Source organism: Enhydra lutris, unplaced genomic scaffold (assembly GCF_002288905.1).
Source record: "Enhydra lutris kenyoni isolate GAN:26980312 unplaced genomic scaffold, ASM228890v2 scaffoldscaffold17, whole genome shotgun sequence".
NCBI classification, from domain to species: Eukaryota; Metazoa; Chordata; class Mammalia; order Carnivora; family Mustelidae; genus Enhydra; species Enhydra lutris.
Window position 1 is genome coordinate 9,796,332 of NW_019154101.1, and position 22,910 is coordinate 9,819,241.

A 22,910-nucleotide genomic window follows, 5' to 3' on the forward strand; every position below is an offset into this window, starting at 1 on the left:
AAAAGCCCTACTGAAAATCTCGAAGGTGAAGATCTTTAGTCAGGATGCATCAGATAGGGTGTCCTAGTAGGCCACGCTACTCAAGTAGCTGGTATTCATTCCTGCCTTCTTGTAATGTCTGTCTTCGTGTAATGAACCTTTTGTCCTTGTCTTCAAGTTGTTAATTAATCTTCATCTGTGGAGATAATATATAGTCCCTCTGCTTACTGTTCTTAGTCACCAAATCAGGTACTACTGGTTGTGGCAAATTAAAACACTTGCTGTCTCATACACAAACTAATTTGTTTTGTAATTTTAGTGGCCAAAGTTATTAAAATATTTGTATAAAGTTTTATTATAAATAAAACATGATTATAAAAATTTAAACATAAAAATATGTAGTGCACTACATAAAATTTTCCCACAACCCTGATCCTTTGGGTTAACCCTTGTTAACAATTTGATGTTTGCTTTTTAAAAATTTATTTAATAAGATAACATTTTACTATAATACAGTTTTGCAGTTTTTCCATGTAATACATTTTTTCCATGTAAATATATATATTTTAGATTTTTTCAATGTTGATAGTATCAAGTTTATTCCTTTAAAATTGTATATTACTCTACTATATAGATTTACCATTATTTGTTATCCAATTACCTTTAAATGGGCATTTGTTTTTTTCCAATTTTTTATTGTTACAGAAAGTGCTGAGGTTGCCATCCTTATGTATTTAATTCTGTACTCTTGTGTGAATATCCACTTTTTAAAAAATGACTAGCTAACCACGTCTTTTATTGAAAAAAATTCTGTATTACCCCCACTGAATTGAAATACTGTATTTTTATACATCTCTGTGTGTGTGTGTGTGTGTGTGTGTGTGTGTGTATGTATAGTGAATTCCTGTGTATAGTACTTGGGTTTTTTTCTGGACTAATATGTTCTAACGATCTGTCTCTCTAATATGACATTGTTCTAATTGCTCTAATTTGTGAATTGCTTTCTCATCCACTAAGTTGGTCCCCCATTGTTCTTTTTTTTTTCCCCAGAATATATACCAAATTATATATCTATTCTTCCAAATGAACTGTCTTATCCCAATTTAATTTAAAAACTCTGTTGTGATTGTGATCAGGATTACTTTTAATGGGAATTAATTATTAATTAGAATTAACATATTAATTAGAACTGTGTTTCTCAATTTAAATCACCTCTTGATAACTATAAAAATCTCACCTCTCATTCTTAGTTTTTTTATGTGTGCCCATTTGTCAAATTATTATTTTTTAACTATTATCCCTATCAAGAATATTTTCTTGAATTTTGAAGCTTCAGAACATTTAAAGTACAATAAAATATCGAATATGCTTTTTTTGTATGGTGATTGTGGGATGGCTGATCTCTTTAAACAGTGGATTTTTCTGTGTCCAAGCAATGTATGTGTCTTTTAATGTATTTCTCTTAAATTCTTCAATGGACTTTGGGTTTATTCCATGAGTTCCATGAGTTTATGAGTTTATTCCTAAGTATTAGATATGTTTTGCAATTATAAATTGCAGGTCTTTTTCTTCATATTTTCCAGCTTGTGGTTTTTGGCATGGAAGGATACTGTCTATTTTCATATAATAATTTTATGAGATCACCTTACTGAACTTCTTGTATTTTCTCTTTGATTTTTTTCAGTTGGTTCTCATGGATTTTTCATATGGACAATCAGATTATCTGCAAATAATTATTTTGCCTCTTCATTTTCTAATCCATTTACTTTTAACTTGGTTCAATTAATTGCATTGTCTTTTGTTTCTGAGAAATGCTAATAATGATAAGAGTAGACCTCCTTGTCTTATTTCTGAACTTTTCTGGGACTGTTTCTAGTGTTTTATTATTAACCAAATGCTTATATCTGTTACAGTTAGGCTATGTATATATGTATATGTATGTATCAAGTTAAGGAAGTATTAGTATCCTAATAAAAGCCAGTATCCTTTTATTCCTATTCAGTCAGAACTTTTTAAAAATAAACTTAGTAGTGACTGTTTAAAAAGATATTTTAGCGCAGTGCCTGGGTGGCTCAGTTGGTTAAGCGACTGCCTTTGCTCACGTGGTGCTGCCAGGATCCTGGGATCAAGCCATGCTTCCGGCTCCCTGCTTAGTGGGAAGTCCGCTTCTTTTTCCCTCTGTCCCTCTCAGAGCCCTGCTCATGCTCTATCTTACACACACACACACACTCTCTCTCTCAGATAAATAAATAAATCTTTAAAAATATTGAAAAAAGGATATTTTAGCTTTTATTGGGCTAATTATATTATGATTTTATGATTTGTTCCACTTTGATGTTTTAATTCAATGACTTATTTTTCCTAATATTCATCTGTTCTTCTTGGAATTGACCCACTTTGCCATGAATCCTTCTGTTTAATTCTGTTTTCCAATATTTTACTTAGGATTTTTGTTATTTATGCTTGTTTTTGAGCATGTGGGTGTGGGCATCTTCCTGTCAGGGTTAAATTTGCTTTATAAGAAGTAGCAGAAAACTACTTCCCATATGCACAGGAATTGTTTACATAACATTGGAATTATCTATCGTTGAAATTTTGAAGAAATTCGTCCCTAAAACTACTTGGATTGGGCATAATGGGAGGTCAGGGGTCACGAATACTTTTGGATGGGTAGAGTAGACTATTTTCTTAGTATACCTCTCTACACTCCAAACCAGAGATTAAATAAGTACATTAGATAGGCTTTTAGACTCCTTATTTGCAGTGCTTTTGCCGACATTGTTAGGCCTCTGATTGTTTCTGGAACCATATGGAAAATGGCTAACATAGCAGGACTGAACTGCTATCTCTAGGAAGCTCTGCTTTCAAGGTTGGCCCTTGACTGGTGTCTAGATGGAAACTTAGAGTTTAGAAGGGTTCCTGCCATCAGGTGATAAGAGTGGCTCACTTAAGCAGTTTGTGCAAACACTGTGGTGTATGTTGAACACAACTTTCCTTTTGGGAGTCTGGAATTTGGATACATGCCAGATAGGGGGCTACCTATTGGAACAGCATCCATTATAAATAGCCAGGGCTTTGAGTCTCCAACAAGCTTCCTGCTTGGTAACATTTGACATGTTTTGTCACAAGTTGTTGATGGGGGAATGAAGCACGTCACATATAATTCCACTGGGAGAGGACTCTTGGCAGCTTATGTCAGGTTCTCAGATTTTGCCCCATGTGTTTTTTCAAAACCTTTACTAGTTTTGTTTTGTATTCTTTGGCTGTAATAAATTGCAGTCATGAGTCCAATCATATGCTGAGTCACGAGAGTTCATTTCATAGGTCAGGCCAAAACAGTGATATTAAAAGGTGGTGGCAGAGTTATATAAATTTTAAAAAAGTCAATAACTGTGTCATTACAGGTGTGGAAACAATCTCATGGAAGTTAGAAAATTTGTCAGAGGTCACATATGTTGACAGTGGCAGAATGAGTTTTAAAGCTTAAGAAACAAGTCAATAAACAGTTGCACACCATGAACTTTAAAATTTTTTACAATTTTGTTTATCAAATTAAAGTTAGAGCTTTAAAAAATTAATTAATTAATGATATGTGTTTCTAAAATATGCTTTTTCTTTTTATTTTTTTTAACATCTTAATTTAGTTTTATTTTAAAATTGAATTAAAACACGCTTTTTAAAATACAGGTGGGTGGACCCAAACTATTTGTAGTTAAGCTATGGCATCGGACAAAAATATTTTCAAATATTTTCTGCTTATGATCTGTAGCCTTGGTAATTTTGTGGGCACCATTTGCCTCTTTGCAGTAAGATTCAAAATGGAATCAAATCCTCAATGAATTTTCTCAGTGGATTTATTTTGTGTGTGTATTTGTGCACCTGAGTAAGGTATGTGACTACAGCAGCAGAGTCTAAATTAGTGGCTCCTTTTTAGCCTGCTTGTTAGAATCACTTCAGAAGACTGATTCCATATTCTAGGTCAACCAAGTCACAATTTCTGCTGTGCGGTGCAAGCATCTTTTTCTGCCCCTTTTTAAAGCTCCCCATGTGATTCCAATGTGTATAGCTCATTGACAGTCACTGCTCTAAAATTAATACTATATGCCAATAAAATTATATTTATTCCATAGTAAGTGGCTGTTTTCTATACCTGGCAAAATTCACTTTATATCTTCAGTTGGAAAAGCGTGATTAAAAATGTAAATTTAGCGAAATGAAGTTGTATGTATTAAGAAGTACAGATCTGGAGAACCTATTAAGGTAGATATTTATATATATACTATTGATGTTTATTTTGTATCATTTGAAGAATCATAAATTTACCTTTCAGCTCATTAACCAAAAATCAATCTTTTCTCATCAAGAGTCATTTCATCTCACTTATGACCTGGGTAAAAGTATAAATGATAATTATACCAGGGAATATATTCACTGGGTATGTGCAATGCATTTGTTCAGGCAGGGAAAGAGTCTTTTGTTTAGAGCCATGCACCATCACTGAAATATGGGATAGTGACGTGACAGTTCATTGAAGAGTACTGAAGTTTTGAAGTCAGGCACCAGTAGATTTCAGAATTTCGTGGCTGACACAGGAAATGACCATATTATTTTGGACATCAGTTGGGTAATCCAGCCAGAAACCAAAACAAAAACCAGAAACAGTCTGATCCTTTAGAGTATAGCCAATCTTTGATCATATGTTAGAGTGGGGTTTGGCAAACTATAGTCTTGAGGGTTAAATCCATCCCTTTTCAGCAAATAGTTTTATTTGCTGTTTTATTGCAACATAGTTTTATTGGAACATAGCCATGCTCATTCATTTACTTATTGTCAATGGCTGTTTTTGGCTCCACTGGTCTAAACAGAGACCGTATAGCCTGTAAAGCGTAAAATATTTATCTTACCCTTTGTAGAAAGTTTGCCAACTTCTTCTGTGTTAGACTCTTGCATCACACATTAAATAATTTAATCATGCATTATTTGCTGACACTCCTAAATAGATCCTCTTAAGCTGAGTTTTGATCTTTCATATATAGGTGACTGGAGATGATTTGTTTTTTAAGGCTTTCAAGTGAAAATTGTAGTTGAAGAGGGATTTATGTTGGCCGTTAAGGGAGTATGCTGCTATCCCTTTGATGCTCCTAATCTAGGGGGCCCGGAGCTTGTCCACTTACCTGGAGTGGGTGTCTTCTTGCCTAACTCATGCTCCATCTCCCTCTGTGTCACAGTCCTTGCTGTTGCTCTCTCTGTTGAGGGTGGACATGGAGTAGCAAGGATTTGGGGAACCTGTACCGCAAGGATTTTTCACTGCAGTTTCTGGGGATAAAGAAATGTTTTTTGTGCACCTTGCTAATAATGGATCTAGATATGGACTTTACAGATGAAGAGTGGTTTAACCTTTAATCCTGGTCCAAGTGGACAGTTCAAGAAGGTGTGGAGGTCTAGTGAAGAAGGCACATCTGTCTCAATTCCCCTGGTCTCTGGTGCAGTAGATGGTTAGCGTAGAGGGGTAGCTGGCACCCCTCTGAGCGGTCAGCTATGTCTTTACCTGGGGCACTTGAATGCCGGTGAAGACTCTTACCACTTGCTGGGTTATTTACCCCTGGGAAAACAGAACCTGCAAATACTGGAGAGATTGAAGAATATAAACACTTTTAGCTTTCAAGGCACATAACTCTCCTTTCTAACATAAAAGGCTGTTAATCATGTTTCGATTTTTAGTTACATCTGTAGAAAAGCATTGCATACAAAAGCAAAGAAATGCCTGTAAATGAGATTAAATGTAGTGGTAAACACAGGCAGAGCTGTGAGGTAGTGGTAAACACAGGCAGAGCTGTGAGTTTGAATTAGAAGTTACAGTTTAAAGAAAAATATCAGGGTTATTCTTTATTTTCAGGGGGGTAAAGATTTCATTAATAAATGTCAGGCTATTTTTGTGACTCTAAAAGATTGTGTTTTAGAAAATATTTAGGGTATTTTCAGACAAAAGCCTCTGAAGGTATTTGGAATCTGATGAGTTAGTTTATTCTGCTTATGACTTAGGTCTAGATCTATGCCCGTATGACTCTCCTCCTGAGTATAGTTATACCCAACTTCATTAAGTAGATCTGTGCTACAGAGGAGTTCCAGTTGTTGGTTTTTTTTTTTTCCTGAGGTACCAAGAAATACGGGACCTGTAACTGGCACGGTTTTCTAGAATATAATGGCTCCAAGTGCTGTTTGTGTTAGAAGAGCTGGCATTTTTGTTTTCCTAGTATGATAAGACACTGAAGGGATTGGAGTTCATGGAGTCAGGCTGAATTACTTCTGAGAATAAATTGGTTGATAAAGATGGGAGTCATGATGCAATCTCTCTCATGCTATTTGTTTTAAAGTCTTTCAAATTCCTACTTAGCTCTGTTTATGGTATGTGATTTTCTAAGTGTACTTCCCTCCTTCCACTAATTCTTACCCCTTCTTTATATCCTAGATCAACGACTATCACCTGTTCTACAAGATGAGTAACAGCCACCCTCTTCGCCCCTTTACTGCAGTGGGGGAAATTGATCACGTGCACATTTTGTCTGAACATATTGGTGCCTTGCTGATTGGGGAAGAATATGGCGACGTCACATTCGTTGTGGAAAAGAAACGTTTTCCTGCCCACAGGGTAATTTTAGCAGCGAGGTGCCAATATTTTCGGTAAGTGTATATTATTTTTTGAAGATTCAAGTCACTTGTGGAAAACACTGGTATTTTTCTCCTCTATGAAAAATATGTAACAAAGCATAACAATAAATCTTTGAGTTCAACCTCTACAGGAATTCCCTCTTTACAGACTTTTTGTTAGATTTTTTTTTTTTTTAAATCACCTTTTCCTTCAGGAGCCACCTGAGAATTAGAGGGTGAGAAGCCTTCCCACGCTTGAATGTTCCACATCAACCATTATTTTCAGGGTGTCAGGAATATTTCTCAGTCTGAGTCTTTGCGGCCCTCACCTTTTCCTCACAGCTCATGACTAATGGAACTTAAGCTGATTTACTGGCAATTCGGCTTCTTGCTGTATAAGTGGACCGACCTCTGGACTTGCTAACGAACATGTATACCTCTTAGTTTCAGACCACTGAGGCCCAGGAAGGTAACCCAACAGATCTATCTCTGAAATAGGCAGTTTGGCAACCCTGTATTACGCTTGATCTTAGCCAAAAGGCTGAGGAGTGATGGCAACCCCAAATTAAAGGGAATTTAAGTATTTACTGAGATTTAGTTTTATTTATTTATTTATTATTTTTTTGAAATTTAGTTTTAAAACTAAGCAAATATATAACTAAAACTAAGCAGTCTTTATGTGCTAATTTAAAAAAAATAAAATCCTGCTTATACATAGCCCTTGTTTGTCACTTAGACCTCTAACTTCCAGAGTTATGAATGTTAAGCTAAGCTCTAATTACTCTACATTTTACCTGATATTTGTTAAAAGGAAATCATTACTGAATTATTGACTGAGTGATAAATTATCTTTGGTAAATCCGTAGTGTCCATATCTAAAAATCATGGATTGACTTGGGAGACTCATACCTAAAACCTGAGATGCCAGTGGCTTAGAGAAAATTACAGTTACCTTCTAGTGAAAACTACAGTCAAATTTTCACAACCAGAATTAAGTCAACAAAACAGTATCTGGAGTCACACACATTGTATTGAGGTGAGGCTCTTGGAAATATTTACAATTCAAACTCTTTGAGTACATTTTAAACATTTTTAGAACCTCCCATCTTGCACATATAAAATGCCACAGTAGATGAAGCCAGGAGCATCTTTTGAGAGTTCTCGCTGACCCTCTCCTACACTCCTGCTAGTGGTTAGCTCCACCCAGACAGCCTGCCTTGGTCTGGTCATATTAGTAACCAGTCTTTGTCCTCTGCACACGTTTCCTTTTGTGTTTCTCTTTTCTTACTGGTCCATTCTTTATTGTGAAAGTGTTTTAGTCAGAACTTTTCAGCTTTATGTTTAATATTTGTTAACATTATATACCTTTCCTCTTCCATAAGAATTCAAGACAACGTGTGTGGATATCTTTTAGACGATCAGTATATTCTCAAAAGAAACTCAAATGCTTTTAGAAATTTGAAGATCATATTGAGTGAATGGAATATACTCCCTTACTGAACTTGTTCTTGGTGTCTCTTTGTGGATATTGGACATTTATAGTATATCATGGCTCACTAGGTTCAACTCAGAGTCATTGGTAATGCTATTTTATATTCTCATTGCTGACACGTTCATACACAAAGGAACATTAGGAGAAGCCTCCCTAATTGTTGTCATAGAGCCTATCAATTAGCAGATGAGGACAGACTAACTGTCCACGAGGGAATTTTTCACAGGTTGAGAGTTCATATTTAGTGTTCCAAGGAAGCCTCATCAAAACCACTTTTAAAACATTGAGAATTTAGGCGAATATCATGGCTCATACTGCAGTGGGAGTAAGCCTTGGTGAGATCTCCCTAGGAAAGTATTCTTTAGTCCAGTAATTTTAAGGTCGTGGTGGGATACTCTCTGGATTAATGAAAACCTTCAAGGGTGTTTTTAGGCATAATATAACCCAGGAAAGAAATATGCTCAGAATATTTGTAAATCTTTGCCTGGAGTTTCAACTATTTCCCTGAGGCCATCAAGAATGCCAAGACCTGGAGGAGGGTGGGAGGAATTCCAACAGACATGGAGGGAACCCTTGAAATGCTAGTCCTACTCTGAGAATTTTAGGAGCAAGGGGAGCCTCTTTTTGCACTCTTTTTCTCTTGTTTTCACTTTTGCATATTTTCTTTCTCACTTCAACTCTTCTTTTTCTGTACTCCTCCTTTGTCCTCCTCCTTTCTTTCCTGATGGATTGGAGGTTTAATTGGTTCATATTATTTCTCCTACAGTAATAGAGATAGAAATTCAAATTCATTACCTGACTGGGCTATCTGGTTTTCAGTTTTTAGATGAGCAGATAAGCAATAATAGGATTTTTTTTAAATCTGAAAAATACTGAAAGACAGGAAAAAAGAAGTCAAATCACCCATAATCCCATTCCCAATTTTATTTTTAATTTATGAACTAACAAATGGAAGTCCTTCCCTCCCAGCCATCTAATCCCATTCCCCAGAGACAACCTCTGTTAACAGTGTAAGATGAATTTCCCCCAATTTTTCTCAATGTAATTAGATACACCTATATATCTATGTGCATACACACATAAATATGTGGTATATACTTTTTCCCATCAACACATCTGGGTCTGCAACTTGACTTACATACTATATCCTGGATATCTTTTGAAGACTGTATACATCGATCTCATTTATCTCTGTAATAGCTGCACAGAAGTATGTATCAGTTTTTAAAATTCTGTTTCTGTTGATAGACATTTAAGATTTTTTTTCAGTGTTTCCATTGTTTCTTTCTTTTTTTTTTTTAAGATTTTATTTACTTGTCAGAGAGAGGACATGTGGACAAGCAGGAGGAGCGGAAGGCAGAGGGAGAAACAGGCTCTCTGCTGAGCAAGGAGCTCAGCTGGGACTGAGTCCCAGCACCCTGGGATCATGACCTGAGTCAAAGGCAGACGCTTAACCCACTGAGCCACCCAGGCATCCCTCCATTGTTTCACTATATATGCTTATACATGTATCTTTATTTTGCTGTATTATTTCGTCTAGAATTGAGTCCTAACAGATTACTGAGTTGAAGGGTATGCCCATTTTAGATTTGAATAGGAATTACTTAAATTACTTTCCCCAAAGGGATGCCTATTTATAGGCTCAAAGCAGTGCATGAGAAAACCTGTTATTCCATTGCTTTTGTAGTACTGCATAGTTAACAGGATTTTTGATTTCTGCCAGTCTAACAGGGGAGAATGGCACCTGATTGGGTATAATTGTTTTTATCTGATTATATCTTTTCCTACAGAGTTTTACTTTTTAAAGAGCTTATTGACCTTTAATCTGTTTATATGGATTTCGCTGTTCCTTTCAAAAGAGCGCTTTCATCTTTCTACTTAATGAATGTTTATTACATATTTGAGGTCTCAGGATATTTCATTAGTCCAATTGTTTATAGAATTAATCCAAAATAGTTTATAAATCATTTCTCTTTCTTTAGAGAACTATTTAAAATGATTACTATGCATTTCTTCACCTGAATCTTTGAGTCATTAAACAAATTTATGTTTGCATAATGCTGATAACCGTGATTTCATAATATTGTAGCAAATCTTATCTGAGGTCTTCCTTATGTATTTGTTCTCTGACATGCAGAGCATTACTGTATGGTGGGATGCGAGAATCTCAGCCCGAAGCAGAAATCCCTCTCCAAGACACCACCGCAGAAGCATTCACCATGCTGCTTAAATACATCTACACTGGGCGGGCAACACTGACAGATGAGAAGGAGGAGGTGTTGCTGGACTTTCTGAGCCTGGCTCATAAATATGGATTTCCAGAGCTGGAGGATTCTACCTCTGAGTATCTCTGCACCATACTTAACATTCAGAATGTCTGCATGACTTTTGATGTTGCCAGCCTCTACTCACTTCCCAAGTTAACTTGCATGTGCTGCATGTTTATGGACAGAAATGCTCAGGAGGTGCTCTCCAGTGAAGGCTTCCTCTCCCTTTCTAAGGTGTGTCATCGTCTGCAAGTACTCTGCAGGCATGCATCACGTTATTTAGATCTGTGCAGCCAGAAGAGAGCCACAGACTAAGAATAAAAGATTAGGAACTGTCGGTCTGGAAGAGGTCGTCTGTCTAGCCGCCCGCCTCCGGCTACTGAGACTCTCTGTAGATCATATAAGAGAGAGGCAAATTCCTATTTTTCCTTTTTTAAGATTCTTCTGGTAGGTTCTACGCAGGGTGGGTGTTTTCCAAGTGACGCCTGTCAGATAGGTTCCTTTGTGGTGTTGCCTACTATTTTTTGGTTTTGTATCTCTCCAACAGAGAGGTACAACTAATAATTCCTTATTGTGAGAGGGAAGGTTCATAAAGGAAATCTGAGGTGTCCTTGGATGTTTTAAGTCCACTGTTTTTTGTGTTTTTTTTTTTTTGCTGGCTCAAAAAAATAGACTGTTTTGCTCAAATCTGTCCCTGAACCCTGGTCTCTCCTTTCCCTTTTTATGTTCCTCCAAGGACCTGAATATTTCAAATGGGACAACATATTTGAAAAGCTACGTATTTTGGCCCATATGTTTTTTACTATCCTACTTAATTTTTTGGAGGCAAGGGTCTTTGAGTGTTGCCCAAGTGTTGCTGGGGGTCAGTTTGGAAATCTGAAAACTAGAACTACGGGAGTGCAGTAATACTGTAGAACACAAGATTTCAAATTTTAAATGTCAGATCTATCTTACTGGCCTATAAATGCGAGCTCTCCTGGAGAGCCTGCATGGAATGACAGCTCCTCATGTTGCCATTTTTCTTCTTGTTTTATTGAAATAGGTGCAGATGTGTGGGAAAGACTAGACATTTGATGTAGTGGTACAAGATGCCCATGGCTGTTCATGGAGCTGTGATGGGCAAGAGAGCACATGGCACAAAGATTAAAGAAAGAAGATGATCGAAGAGAGTTGTTGAGATAGAAGTGATCCTTGCAGTTCTGTGAGGTTTTGCTGATTGATCATACATAGGACTGAACTCCATAATGACTGGAATTTTTTTTTTATCCTTTTCAGACAGCACTTTTAAACATCGTATTAAGAGATTCATTTGCAGCTCCCGAGAAAGATATTTTCCTAGCCTTGTTAAATTGGTGTAAGCACAATTCAAAGGAGAATCATGCTGAAATCATGCAGGCTGTGCGTTTGCCTCTGATGAGCCTCACTGAACTTCTGAACGTTGTGAGGCCTTCAGGACTGTTGTCTCCCGATGCCATTCTGGATGCTATTAAAGTTCGATCAGAGAGCCGGGATATGGACCTCAATTACAGAGGCATGCTCAGTGAGTACCTGTTTATCCTCATCTCCTGCAGATGTTTTCTCCCTTGTCTGACAGTCTCAGCTATAAAATGAGTTATAAAACTCTAGTTGCAGGCGTACGTGGTAAGTGTGGGTCTAAGAACATATAGTTTTGCTTTCTCTTGTTCTCCTCTTAATTCCCCCAGAGATTGTGGAGCCTTTGTAGACTCCAAAATAGGTATTTCTTGCTATTCCTGGACAAATTTCTTTAGCTGTTCCCTAGAATATCAGAAATAGAGACTTTCCTGAAAAGTGTCTTCTCATGCTAAGACCTTTCCTGCCTTCCTCCCTCAAATCAGCACTGAGTATGTGCTCTGTACTTATAATTATTTGAGGTACTGTGAACATAGAGATTCTAAATAGTAATAATAGCTATTTTCAACACTTATGTGATTGTTCTTATTAAGAAAAATAATAGCAATTATGAAGTGCTTATAAAGTGCTTGTATTATCAATAACAGTTCTACATGATCATTTAAGTCTTACAACAGCCTTTTGAAGTAGGTACCATTATTGTCTCCATTGCACAGAGAGGTTAAGTAACTTGCCCAATGTCACACAGAAAGATGCAGAGTGGAGAGACAGACCTGTGTAGTTAGGCTGTGTAATGAACTACTACGTTATGCTGTGTAACTGCAAAATATAATCTCAACCTTTGATCCTTTTAATATCCTTGTGGATATAAGACATACACTCCCATGAAAAGTTAAGTACAACCATGTTGAAAGTGAGTACATGTTGTGAATGTTGGAAGAGGATATGGCTTAGAAGGATTAAAGGAGATTTCATGGAGATTTTGAAGCCTGAGGTGAATCCTGACCTTGGATATTATGAGTGGCATCGGGGTGGATTGTGTTCTGAGGGGAGGAGTGGTTACGTTTGACAAAGTAGAGCATTTGAGAGACCGGGAATAGAAGAGGTGGACTAGAGCAGAAGGCTCGCATTGATTAACAACAATGTCTGTAAAGGTCAGCTCCGCCAAAATCATGGAAGTCTGTCCGACTAGCTTGGGATTTTTGCTTATGCCCGACGAGCAGTGAATTTTCGAGAGGGAGGGATGCATGAGTGTGATGATGGTTTTAAAAGTTTGATCCATGGTGCTGTACTTGCTCATCTGGAATAGAGAATTGGTTCAGGGAGACCAGCAAGGAGGGTATTTGACCTGCACGAGGTTGATACAACTGTAAACTGAAGTGGCTGTAGGAAAGAGAGAAAGTAAGTATGTATAAAGGAGATATTATTCTAAAAAATTAGATCTTGGTGACTTAAGGGATATTAATTTGAGGATTAAGTTTAGGAGGAAGTTACCTTATTTTATCAAATCTAAGAAACCAGAAGTTCTAAGGTGCCATTGTTTTCTGTACCATTAAGAAAGGAGTACTGCCAGTTAAACCATGACACACTGTCATATCTATATCCCAATTTCAGGAATGTTAAAATTTGAAAAAATATGTGTCTTAGAACTAAAGAAATTTAGTAGTTCTTTGAAGATGCTGAGCTTGATTTTAGACTTAGCAAGTTTGGGGGTTTCTGGAACATCTAAGTACCAAGTTCTGTCCCATGTTAGTCATTTCCCTGAGTAATCTTTTCCTTGACCATGTTCTTACATTGTCTTCAATACTGATTCATTTAAATAGGTGTCCTTAGTCTGGATTTCTCTCCTGATTCATCAGATTTAGATTTCTTTTCATTGGGGCCAGAAGAAAAAGTATTGGTTTTGGAGCCAGAAAAGTTTGACTTCAAATCCCAAATGAATTACTTATTAATTGTATGACCTGGCATTAAGTTACATAGGAATTTTACTGTTAGTCCTGTATTTCCTAGTACTGTTATGAGAATTAGTTGAAATAATTTGTGCAAATTATGTCTGGAAATTCAATCTAGGAAGCCATTGTTCTATTATCATTATTTGTGTTCTTCCTCCTTTCTGTATGTCTGTGTAGGAATTACCACATTGATTACATTGTTTTAAACATTTTTGTTAACTTATCTTTGATCCTTGAAGGCAGAGATGATCTTTGTAAGGTTTGTTGATCTTTGTATCCTCAACATTAATATGGCATATAGCGTATAGCAGACATTTGGTGAATGAACACATAGGAGTAGCAGTGGAAACATGTTACTGGCATTTAGGAAGCAGTCGGAGCTGGCGAAGAAAGAGTTGAGTCCTGGACTAGAGTGTAGAGAAGGAAATAAAGCTCAGAGTCTGAGATTTGGAGAAAACCTGCAGACAGGGGCCTGAAGCTAGAGAAAGAAGAATTAGAGAGGTAGAGAAAAAATGGAGTAGGGTTATAGAAGCCAGCAGAGGAGAGAACTTTTATGGAGAGAAGGTAGTCTCTGGTATTTAGTGGTGCTGGGAAGTCAGAAGAATGAGGATTGAGAGAAAACTTTGGGATCTAAGTTGTAGTTGCTTGGTGAGTAGTCTGAGCAGAAGCTTGGCTAAATGGGGAATTAGGCATGGGTTTGAAATGATAGTAAATATAATATGTTGACCATCCAGTGTGAATTGGAGTGAAAGGCAGTAGAGAAATAGTATAGCAGCTAGAGGGAATATCTTAAGAGAGATCTGGGAAGAGATTGGAGGTGCTAAAGAGTGGTCCTAGGTGGGAGGATGGAAGGTGGGGAGGTAACAAGATGAGTAATAGAATTTTGAAATTTCTGAATCCTCATTGTCAGATCTGCTCATGTAAGTTTCTTTTTCTCCCTTCTTGCCCTATCTTTGATTTGAGGTGTTGATAGGGCTCTACAACTGGATTCATTATAGGAATAAGCTTGGGACATTTTTTCAGGAGTGAGGAGATGCTTTGGAAACTTCATTTAGTTAATGGTAGCTTAGAATTGACCAGCTGGTCACTGGAGGGGTCAGACCTGGGTTATAATAAAGCCAGGAGATTACCATGAAAGGGAGTACTCAACCAGCTGAGGCACACTCAGTTCTGGAATGACATATTTACTATAATTATTACTCATAAATGTTAAATTATTCATCTTGGCATAATCCAGTGGGATCTCAAGGAAGAGATTATATAAATGTCTGAGAATCTTTTATCTCACTTCTGAACTTGAGAAATGATTAAATAGCAGGCTGGTTTTCTGACTTTTTAACTATGTGGGTAGTAAAATCCATAATATCAACTAAGGATGCATAGCACTTTCCTGTCAGCTCCTAAAAATATACATTAGTTATTCTCTAAGTAAATGTTATCCAGACATACCATTATTTTCTTTTATCACATTTCTTCTCTGTTAGGAATACTTGGTCTGAAATTTCAGAAGTCTTCCTGGATTGTTTCGGGAAAGGTAGTTATGCTTATTTTGAAACTGTTGACCAAATTTGTTGTTTCTTTGTTCTCCCCTGCATGTAGCTTCTGTGTCTTTGGGACTTTTCATGAACTGTGGAGAAGTTCTATTCTGGATTAGGGACACCACAGATACTAATGCTTTTTCTTTGAGTTTATTAATATTGGTTACTGGAAGGTTCAAATCTTAGAGCTGCATCTCCTGAGGATTTTAACCAAATTACAATTTTTTTCCCCCTTAAAAAAAGGATCCAAAGGATGTTTTAACTCACCAGTGATGGTAAGTCTTTCTAGGAAGGTGGTTTTGAGTAGGTTTTTTTTTTTGTTTTTTTGTTTTTTTTATTTGACAGACAGAGATCACAAGTAGGCTGAGAGGCAGGCAGAGAGAGAGAGGTGGAAGCAGGCTCCCCACTGAGCAGAAAGCCCGATGCGGGGCTCGATCCCAGGACCCTGGGATCATGACCTGAGCCAAAGGCAGAGGCTTTAACCCACTGAGCCACCCAGGCGCCCCGGTTTTGAGTAGTTTTGTACACACACATGGGGAAAGGAATTAACTTTAATGAAATTATTTTTTTTTCGTAGGTATTTGAACAACTTACCGGTCCCTTAATGCTTAGTTTTATCTTAACTATGGAGGTATTTCTGCCTTGAAAGTTAGTGCTTTTTCTGTTCAGGCTGAGTTATACTTTGTTTTGTGTGTCTCAGATTTTAGACTCTGGGAAAGAGGACAATATTATTTCTTCATGTTTATAGCAGGGAGCATATCACAGCTTCCATTCTCAAGGTTTCTTTTTTTTTAAGATGTTATTTATTTATTTGAGAGAGAGAGAGACACAGAGAGTGTACAAGCAGGGGGAGGAGCAGAGGGAGAGAGAGAGTCTCAAGCAGACTCCCCGCTGAGCATGGAGCCTGATGTGGGGCTGATCTGACCCAAAACCAAGAGTCAGTTGCTCAACCAACTGAGCCATGCAGGCACCCCTGAAACTTTAATATTTTTAAAATTCTTTGACATATATGTTATTTATCCTCCCAGCTATAGTTGATAGTATCTTTGTCAGTAAACTAGGGGGTTCACAAAGAATCCCTCCTGAGCATTCCTCTGTGGAGGCGTTTTATGTATGATACACACTTGTCTGTATGAGATGATGAGCTGCTGGAGGGTGAGTCCAGCATAGTCTGGCACAGAGAAGGCAGCTTAGAAATTTTTTTTTTCTTTAAATATATAGGATGAAGTCCCATTCAGCTCTTAGAAGCTTTTATTCTGTGATCTTTATAAGTAACTCGCCTGAAGTTACTGAGTGGAATTGAAGCCTGAGCTGGAACCAAAGTGCTGATCTGACTCACAAGACCAGTGCTTTCCAACAGAGTCTCCTGCCTGGGTTATTTTCTGTTTGGTGTTTTGTGTTTGGCATGTTTGAGCACGAGTACTGTCAAATGTGGAAAGGAGGCCTGCAGAGAGTGGAGATAATGGGAAGAGTTAGGGAAGACAGGGGTTGTCAAGAAAGCCCTTTGTAATGCTACAGTTGTTGGATGGCCGAGCCACACATCTTCCAGGGAAGTCAGGTTGAGGAGTACAAGGTGATTTGGGTTACAGAAGTAGGTAAAGGGATGGCAGAAGTAGGTAAAGGGATGGCAGTGGGCAGATAACCAGGTGTGGCTCCAAATGACCCATCAGGAATGGACAACTGTCTCAGCCTAGATGTAATAGAAAGTTCAACAAAGGGTGATTAAAAACATAACGCAATCAAAGGAAAACACAAGATAACTAACCTGGCACCAGATTTTGGCACTGTCTCGCTAGCGTTCGGTCCTACTCCATTTCTCCGTAGCTTTTCTTTCAAATAATGGCTTGTTTCTGCCTAACTATGGAACTTCAGAGCTTAATTTTTTTTTCATATTTGTAAAATGCATCCAAAATTACAAATGCAAAGAAAAGTATGGTTATCTGCTTGGTTGCTTAATCCCTAACACCCTGTATTTTTTGAGAGCTCTTTTTTCTGAGCTCTTTTTCTCTGAGCCCCATTACAGGCAGTAAGAATATTTATGGTTTGAGTTGTTTTATTATGACTTGAATTTTCTCATGATCACTTTTTTTCTTAAATTCTTCTTAAATTTAACTATAGGTTTTGTACACGCATGTGTGTGCGCACAGCACACACACACACATGCATACACACACAAATACTTGGAGTTGTATTTTTATACCACGAGATACTCAGATTATAGTCACTATGAGAGAATTTCCACTTGTGTGTTTCCCATTTTAAAGTAAAAGATACTTTTGGGGGAATCTGTATCAAGAATAGTTAGAAAAGTTCTCAAGTGCTCTTGAAATAAACTTCAAAAGAAGACTTTAGACTTGTGGTAGCAATTTCATTTCCATTTTAGACTTTCAGTTACACTCACTTGAAACCCTTGTGCCTGTGTGTTATTCCAAGCCTACTAAATTTTAGAGATGAAAAAGCTTATGTTTAGAGAAAATCAAAGGTTAGCAGCACTTTCTAAATCTGAAAGCTTGAGTTCCCCCTTTTTCGGTGTGGTCTTGACTAGTGGTGTCAGAACTGGTGGAGATGGTTCCAGTGGTCAGCAGTGACAGACTTTAGACCCTCCCATTTTATACCGAGTAGCAAGGGAACAGAGATCTCTTTTTACCAAGGGTTACACATTACTGACACTAAAAAGTGTCAGTTGGGAGTTTCTGTTTGCTTGCTTTATGAAGTGCTTCATCTCTAGATTGGACACATCAGGAGGGCAGGGCCCATCTGTCTCATTCTCTGAGGTACTCCCGTGGTACCTGGTACAGATTGAATCCTCCGTAAGTGTTTTTTAACTGAATGTTTTATATTTCCAGGACATTGTAGCATATATTTTCTGTAGTCTGATCTTTACAGTAACACAGAGGGTGAGTTGGACACAGTATTATTTGTAGATGAGAAAACATGCAGATTCAGAGACTGAGTGGCCTCAGGCAGAGGCAGTGTACGGTAAAGCCAGAGTCTTAGACTTAGGTCTTCTCACTTTAAATACAACTCTCTTTGTTTTTACACTGTATCAGACTCTGTTTTTTCCCTCTGAGTCTCAGGCGACCTTTTAGGGAGGGGATTAAAGGGAGAGGAGTAATACGGTCTTCTCCTCCAAAACCCTTATGATGGAGGTGGCAGACAGGGCTCCTGGAGGCAGACTGCTGGGTTCTAATCACAGCTCTGTTACTGGCTGGCTATGTGACCTTAGGCACCAAAGTCCATCCACCCTTTCTCTGCACCTACTTCCCCATCTGTGAAATGGACATGTAATAGTATTTCACTCAAAGGGTTGTGAGGAGTGAATCAAATGAATTAATAAGGTTTGTTAAATAAATGGGAAATGCATAATGAAGAATATGAGTACCATGAACTAATAGAACTCAGGAAGTTATAAACCTGTATCACATAAGCACAAAAGAGGTTGAACATGACTAGGTTTCATTTTGGTTTTTTTTTCTGAGTTGCCTTACCCTTTTGTGAGTTAAATAGACCTACTTCAGCCCCCATTTGTCAGCTGCATTTATTGTCATCTTCTGGAATCATTCCCTTTACCTGGCTGCATCCAAAAAATGTTTTCAATTAATTTTTTCTTTTGTAAGAGACAGAGTGTGTGCGTGATCAGGGGGGCGAAGGGGGAGAGAGTGAGAGAGAATCATAAGCAGGCTCCATGCCCAGCGAGGAGCCTGACATGGGGCTCAGTCTCACAACCCTGAGATCATGACCTGAGCTAAAAGCTAGAGTCAGACACTTAACGACTCAGCCACTCAGGCGTCCCTGAAAAATTTTTTATTAAAACCCACATTCTTCAAAAAGAAAAAACAAAAACCCACATTTTTGAAGAAATATGCAGTGGTGAATTACTTACCCCGTTTCCCTAAGAGCCTAATTATAGCTCACACTTCCCCTATTTAAATCACATAGCCAAGATGTATATGTGCTGTGAGAATTCAGCATTTATCTATAGTCTGTAAACTTGCTTAGTTCTCTTATTGTGTGTTGTTTAGTATATGCTTCATAATAATTTGATAATTTTTTTAGAGCTTACTGTGTGCATCTCATTTAATCCTTCCAACAAATAAACAAAAACACCCCGGGCTAGGTATTGCCCTCTTAAGAGACTGAGGTTCAGAGAGGATAACTTCCCCAAAGTGGTTGGCCTGGTTAGAGGCATGACCACTGTTTGAACTCTGATCTGAAGCTCAAGCTCTTCACAACTGGTTTTTGCTGCCTCCTGTCTCTCCATGGAGAGTGTCACTTAGAACGTTGGCACCTAGAGGGCAGGCTGTAGATCTGTGAGGCAAGCTTTGTATAGAGAACTTCAGAGTTCCAGAAACAACTGATACTTACAGTGTGGAAGAGGGAAGAGGTTAATTATATAATTATTATATTGTATATATGTTAATTATTATTATTATTTCATTATTTATATAAGTATTATATCATATATTGTTAATTATTATTTATGTATAATATATGATTATTATGTATTATGAATATTATAATATAGGAATAAAATTTATAACAAATACATAATAATAATTATATAATATATAAAATACTTATATATTATAATATTTATAATAAATATATAATAAATAATTATTGTATTATCTTTTACTTATATATAATTATATTTATATATAATAATTGTTATTTATTTTAATTATATTGTATATATATTAATTATATAATACTAATTTTGATGACTGGCTGAATTTTCTTTTTTTTTTTTTTTAAAGATTTTATTTATTTATTTGACAGAGAGAGAGCAAGAGAGGGAACACAAGCAGGGAGAGTGGGAGAGGGAGAACCAGGCTTCCCGCTAAGCAGGGAGCCCAATGTGGGGTTCAATCCCAGGACTCTGGGATCATGACCTGGGCCAAAGGCAGACGCTTAACGACTGAGCCGCCTAGATGCCCCTGAATTTTCATTTTTAAAATGCTCAAGTGAAGTAAAAATACATCTTCTTTTATATATATTATTGTTTTCTCGCTAGATTAATTACTTCAGCGTGTCCGCATATAGTCCATGTCCAGCAGCTCTGCTATATTGGAATGTGTCTTCTGTTGTTTAATCAGATATCTGGTCTGTCTGCTTTGCTTTTATATGTTGCGGTCAGTCCAAATGGCGGGTACAGGTCATCTTATATGCCAGTTTTGTCCAGTATAGATATTAAATTAAAGCTACTAATCAGGGTGCCTCGGTGGCTTAATTGGTTAAGCGGCTCCCTTTGGCTCGGGTCATGACTCCCAAGTCCTGGGATCGAGCCCCACATCAGGCTCCTTGCTCAGTGGAGAGCTTGCTTCTTTCTCTCCCTCTGTCTGCCGCTCTGCTTACTTGTGCTCTCTCTATCTCTCTGTCAAATAAATAAATAAAATCTTAAAAAAAATAAAGCTACTAATAGAGTGAACTCAGAGCTGATTTGTTTGTCCTAGTACATGGCTTTTTTTCCCCCCCTAGTATTCCCAGCTTTTTCTTAGTAACATTACTCTCAAGCACTCTGTGGCTTTGGTGGTGTCATTAATTTTAAACTGTGGATGGTATCTTAATCCTCACAGACATTCCACATCCTCTATCAGAGACAAGTCTCTGCCATTTTTAAATGAAATACATATAGTAGAATCAACTAGAATGCTAGAATTTTGTCCTTTTTCTCACAGTGTAGATTAATTTACCAAGTAACCATTAACCTTGCTTTTTCTGTTTTTAACTGTAGTCCCAGAAGAAAATATTGCAACCATGAAGTATGGAGCCCAGGTTGTAAAAGGGGAGCTGAAGTCTGCCTTATTAGATGGCGATACTCAAAACTATGATTTGGATCATGGATTTTCCAGGCACCCAATTGATGATGACTGCCGTTCTGGCATTGAGATTAAGCTAGGTCAACCATCTATCATCAATCACATACGGATACTCCTGTGGGACCGAGATAGCCGGTGAGTGATTACTATGACATGGACAGAAAATGACATTATGTTTGATTGACTTGACCTAATTTTGGTTTTACAGATTTGGTGGTTTATTTCCTTCGGATTGTTTTGCTATTTCTCTTGAAGTTTAGTTCTGAGGGAAGAGTTAAAGGCTATACTCCTTTTTAAAAAAATGTTTTTTACTTTTTTTCTGCTTATAAAAGTAATGAATAGTGTTTATCATGGAAAACATAGAAAATATAGAAAAGCACAAAGGAGAAAAATAGAAATTGTTAGTAATCTCACTGGCCATTAGTAATCTTTGTATATATCTAACAAGTATATGTCTACCTAGTATTTATCTATCTAACTTTGTATATATTTGACTAGTTACCCGCACATACACATACACAAAACAGAAACCACACATAGTTTTACAAAATAAAGATGAAATGTATAAAGGCTAACTTCACTTTGTAATTCATACATTGTGAGCATTCTGCTCTTTAAATATTCCTCTAGGGACGCCTTGGTGTGGCGCCTTGGTGTGGCTAGTGACTGCCTTCTGCTCAGGTCATGATCCTGGAGTCCCAGGATCCAGTCCCACATCGGGCTCCCTGCTCAGCAGGGAGTCTCCATCTCCCTCTGACCCTCCCCCCTCTCGTGCGCACTCTCTCTCTCTCTCTCTCATTCTCTCTCTCTCTCAAGTAAATAAGTAAAAATCTTTAAAAAAAGGTATTTCTCTAAATAAAATATTGCTCTACTGTTGTTTATGGTTGTTTGGTATTCTGCCTTCTGGGTTAGCATTTTTTATTTACTTGATTCTTTACTTTTGAATATTATGACTTTTTAAATGCATTTTATCCTATGGATGAAGAAAAAAAAATGTCTTTTAGTGGATTGATAAATAATCATCCTCAAAATAAAGGAAGTTTGTGAAAAATATTTGGTGGGCTCCAGCCTCGGAACCCACCCACTTTGTAGTGGCTTCAAGATTCTGCCTTTCTTGGGGCACCTCTGACACTTATCACCCGCCGTAGTTTCTAGGACTCATCCGTGATGCTAAAAAGTACCAGAGCAGTTGGGTGACCAAGAAGTGTTTCTCTCATCACTGCCCATCGTTAACCTAAACCCTACATACCCAGAAACTGGTATAGTCTTTTAGGCCCTACTCATGCCTCTTTGAGTCTGGGCATGGAGGACTTAGTAGTAATGGTGATGATACCCTTGCATGGTAATTCATTTCTGTTAGCACCGCTGGCCACCACTTGGGCCTTTTAGGCCCTTTGAACCAAATACAAGGGAATCTTCATGAAGTGAGAATCAGTATTTCTCAGAGGCACAGGTGTTCAAGGTCCCCAGGTTGTCTTTATCTGTTTCTCTTTATTAAGAATATATTTCCTGATGGGCACCTGGGTGGCTCAGTTGGTTAAGCAACTGCCTTCGGTTTGGGTCTTGGTCCCGGAGAGCAAGTCTCGCCTCGGGCTCCCAGCTCCACAGGGAGTCTGCTTCTCTCTCTGACCTTCTCCCCTCTCATGCTCACTATCTCTGTCTGTCTCTCAAATAAATAAAATCTTAAAAATATATATATATTTATTTTCTGATATGTATCTTATTGGATATAATATATGTTTAATTGGCAAAATGGAGCTGATTCACATATCATTTCCAAGAGTCTCTGGGTTAATAATAATGGTATAACAATAATTATATAGCACTTTCATTACTTTTATGTG

General features: G+C 37.5%; 1 protein-coding gene across 1 annotated transcript in view; it reads left to right on the forward strand.

Annotated features, from left to right (window-relative positions):
• Positions 1–22,910, forward strand: part of LOC111147589 (BTB domain containing 9) — a 413,609-nt gene that overhangs the window by 34,874 nt on the left and 355,825 nt on the right. The window contains exons 2-5 of the mRNA XM_022503708.1: positions 6,449–6,660; positions 10,257–10,620; positions 11,662–11,926; positions 20,982–21,201. Of these exons, the coding sequence (XP_022359416.1) occupies positions 6,476–6,660; positions 10,257–10,620; positions 11,662–11,926; positions 20,982–21,201 (1,034 nt within the window). The 5' untranslated portion in view covers positions 6,449–6,475. The remainder of the gene's footprint in view (positions 1–6,448; positions 6,661–10,256; positions 10,621–11,661; positions 11,927–20,981; positions 21,202–22,910) is intronic.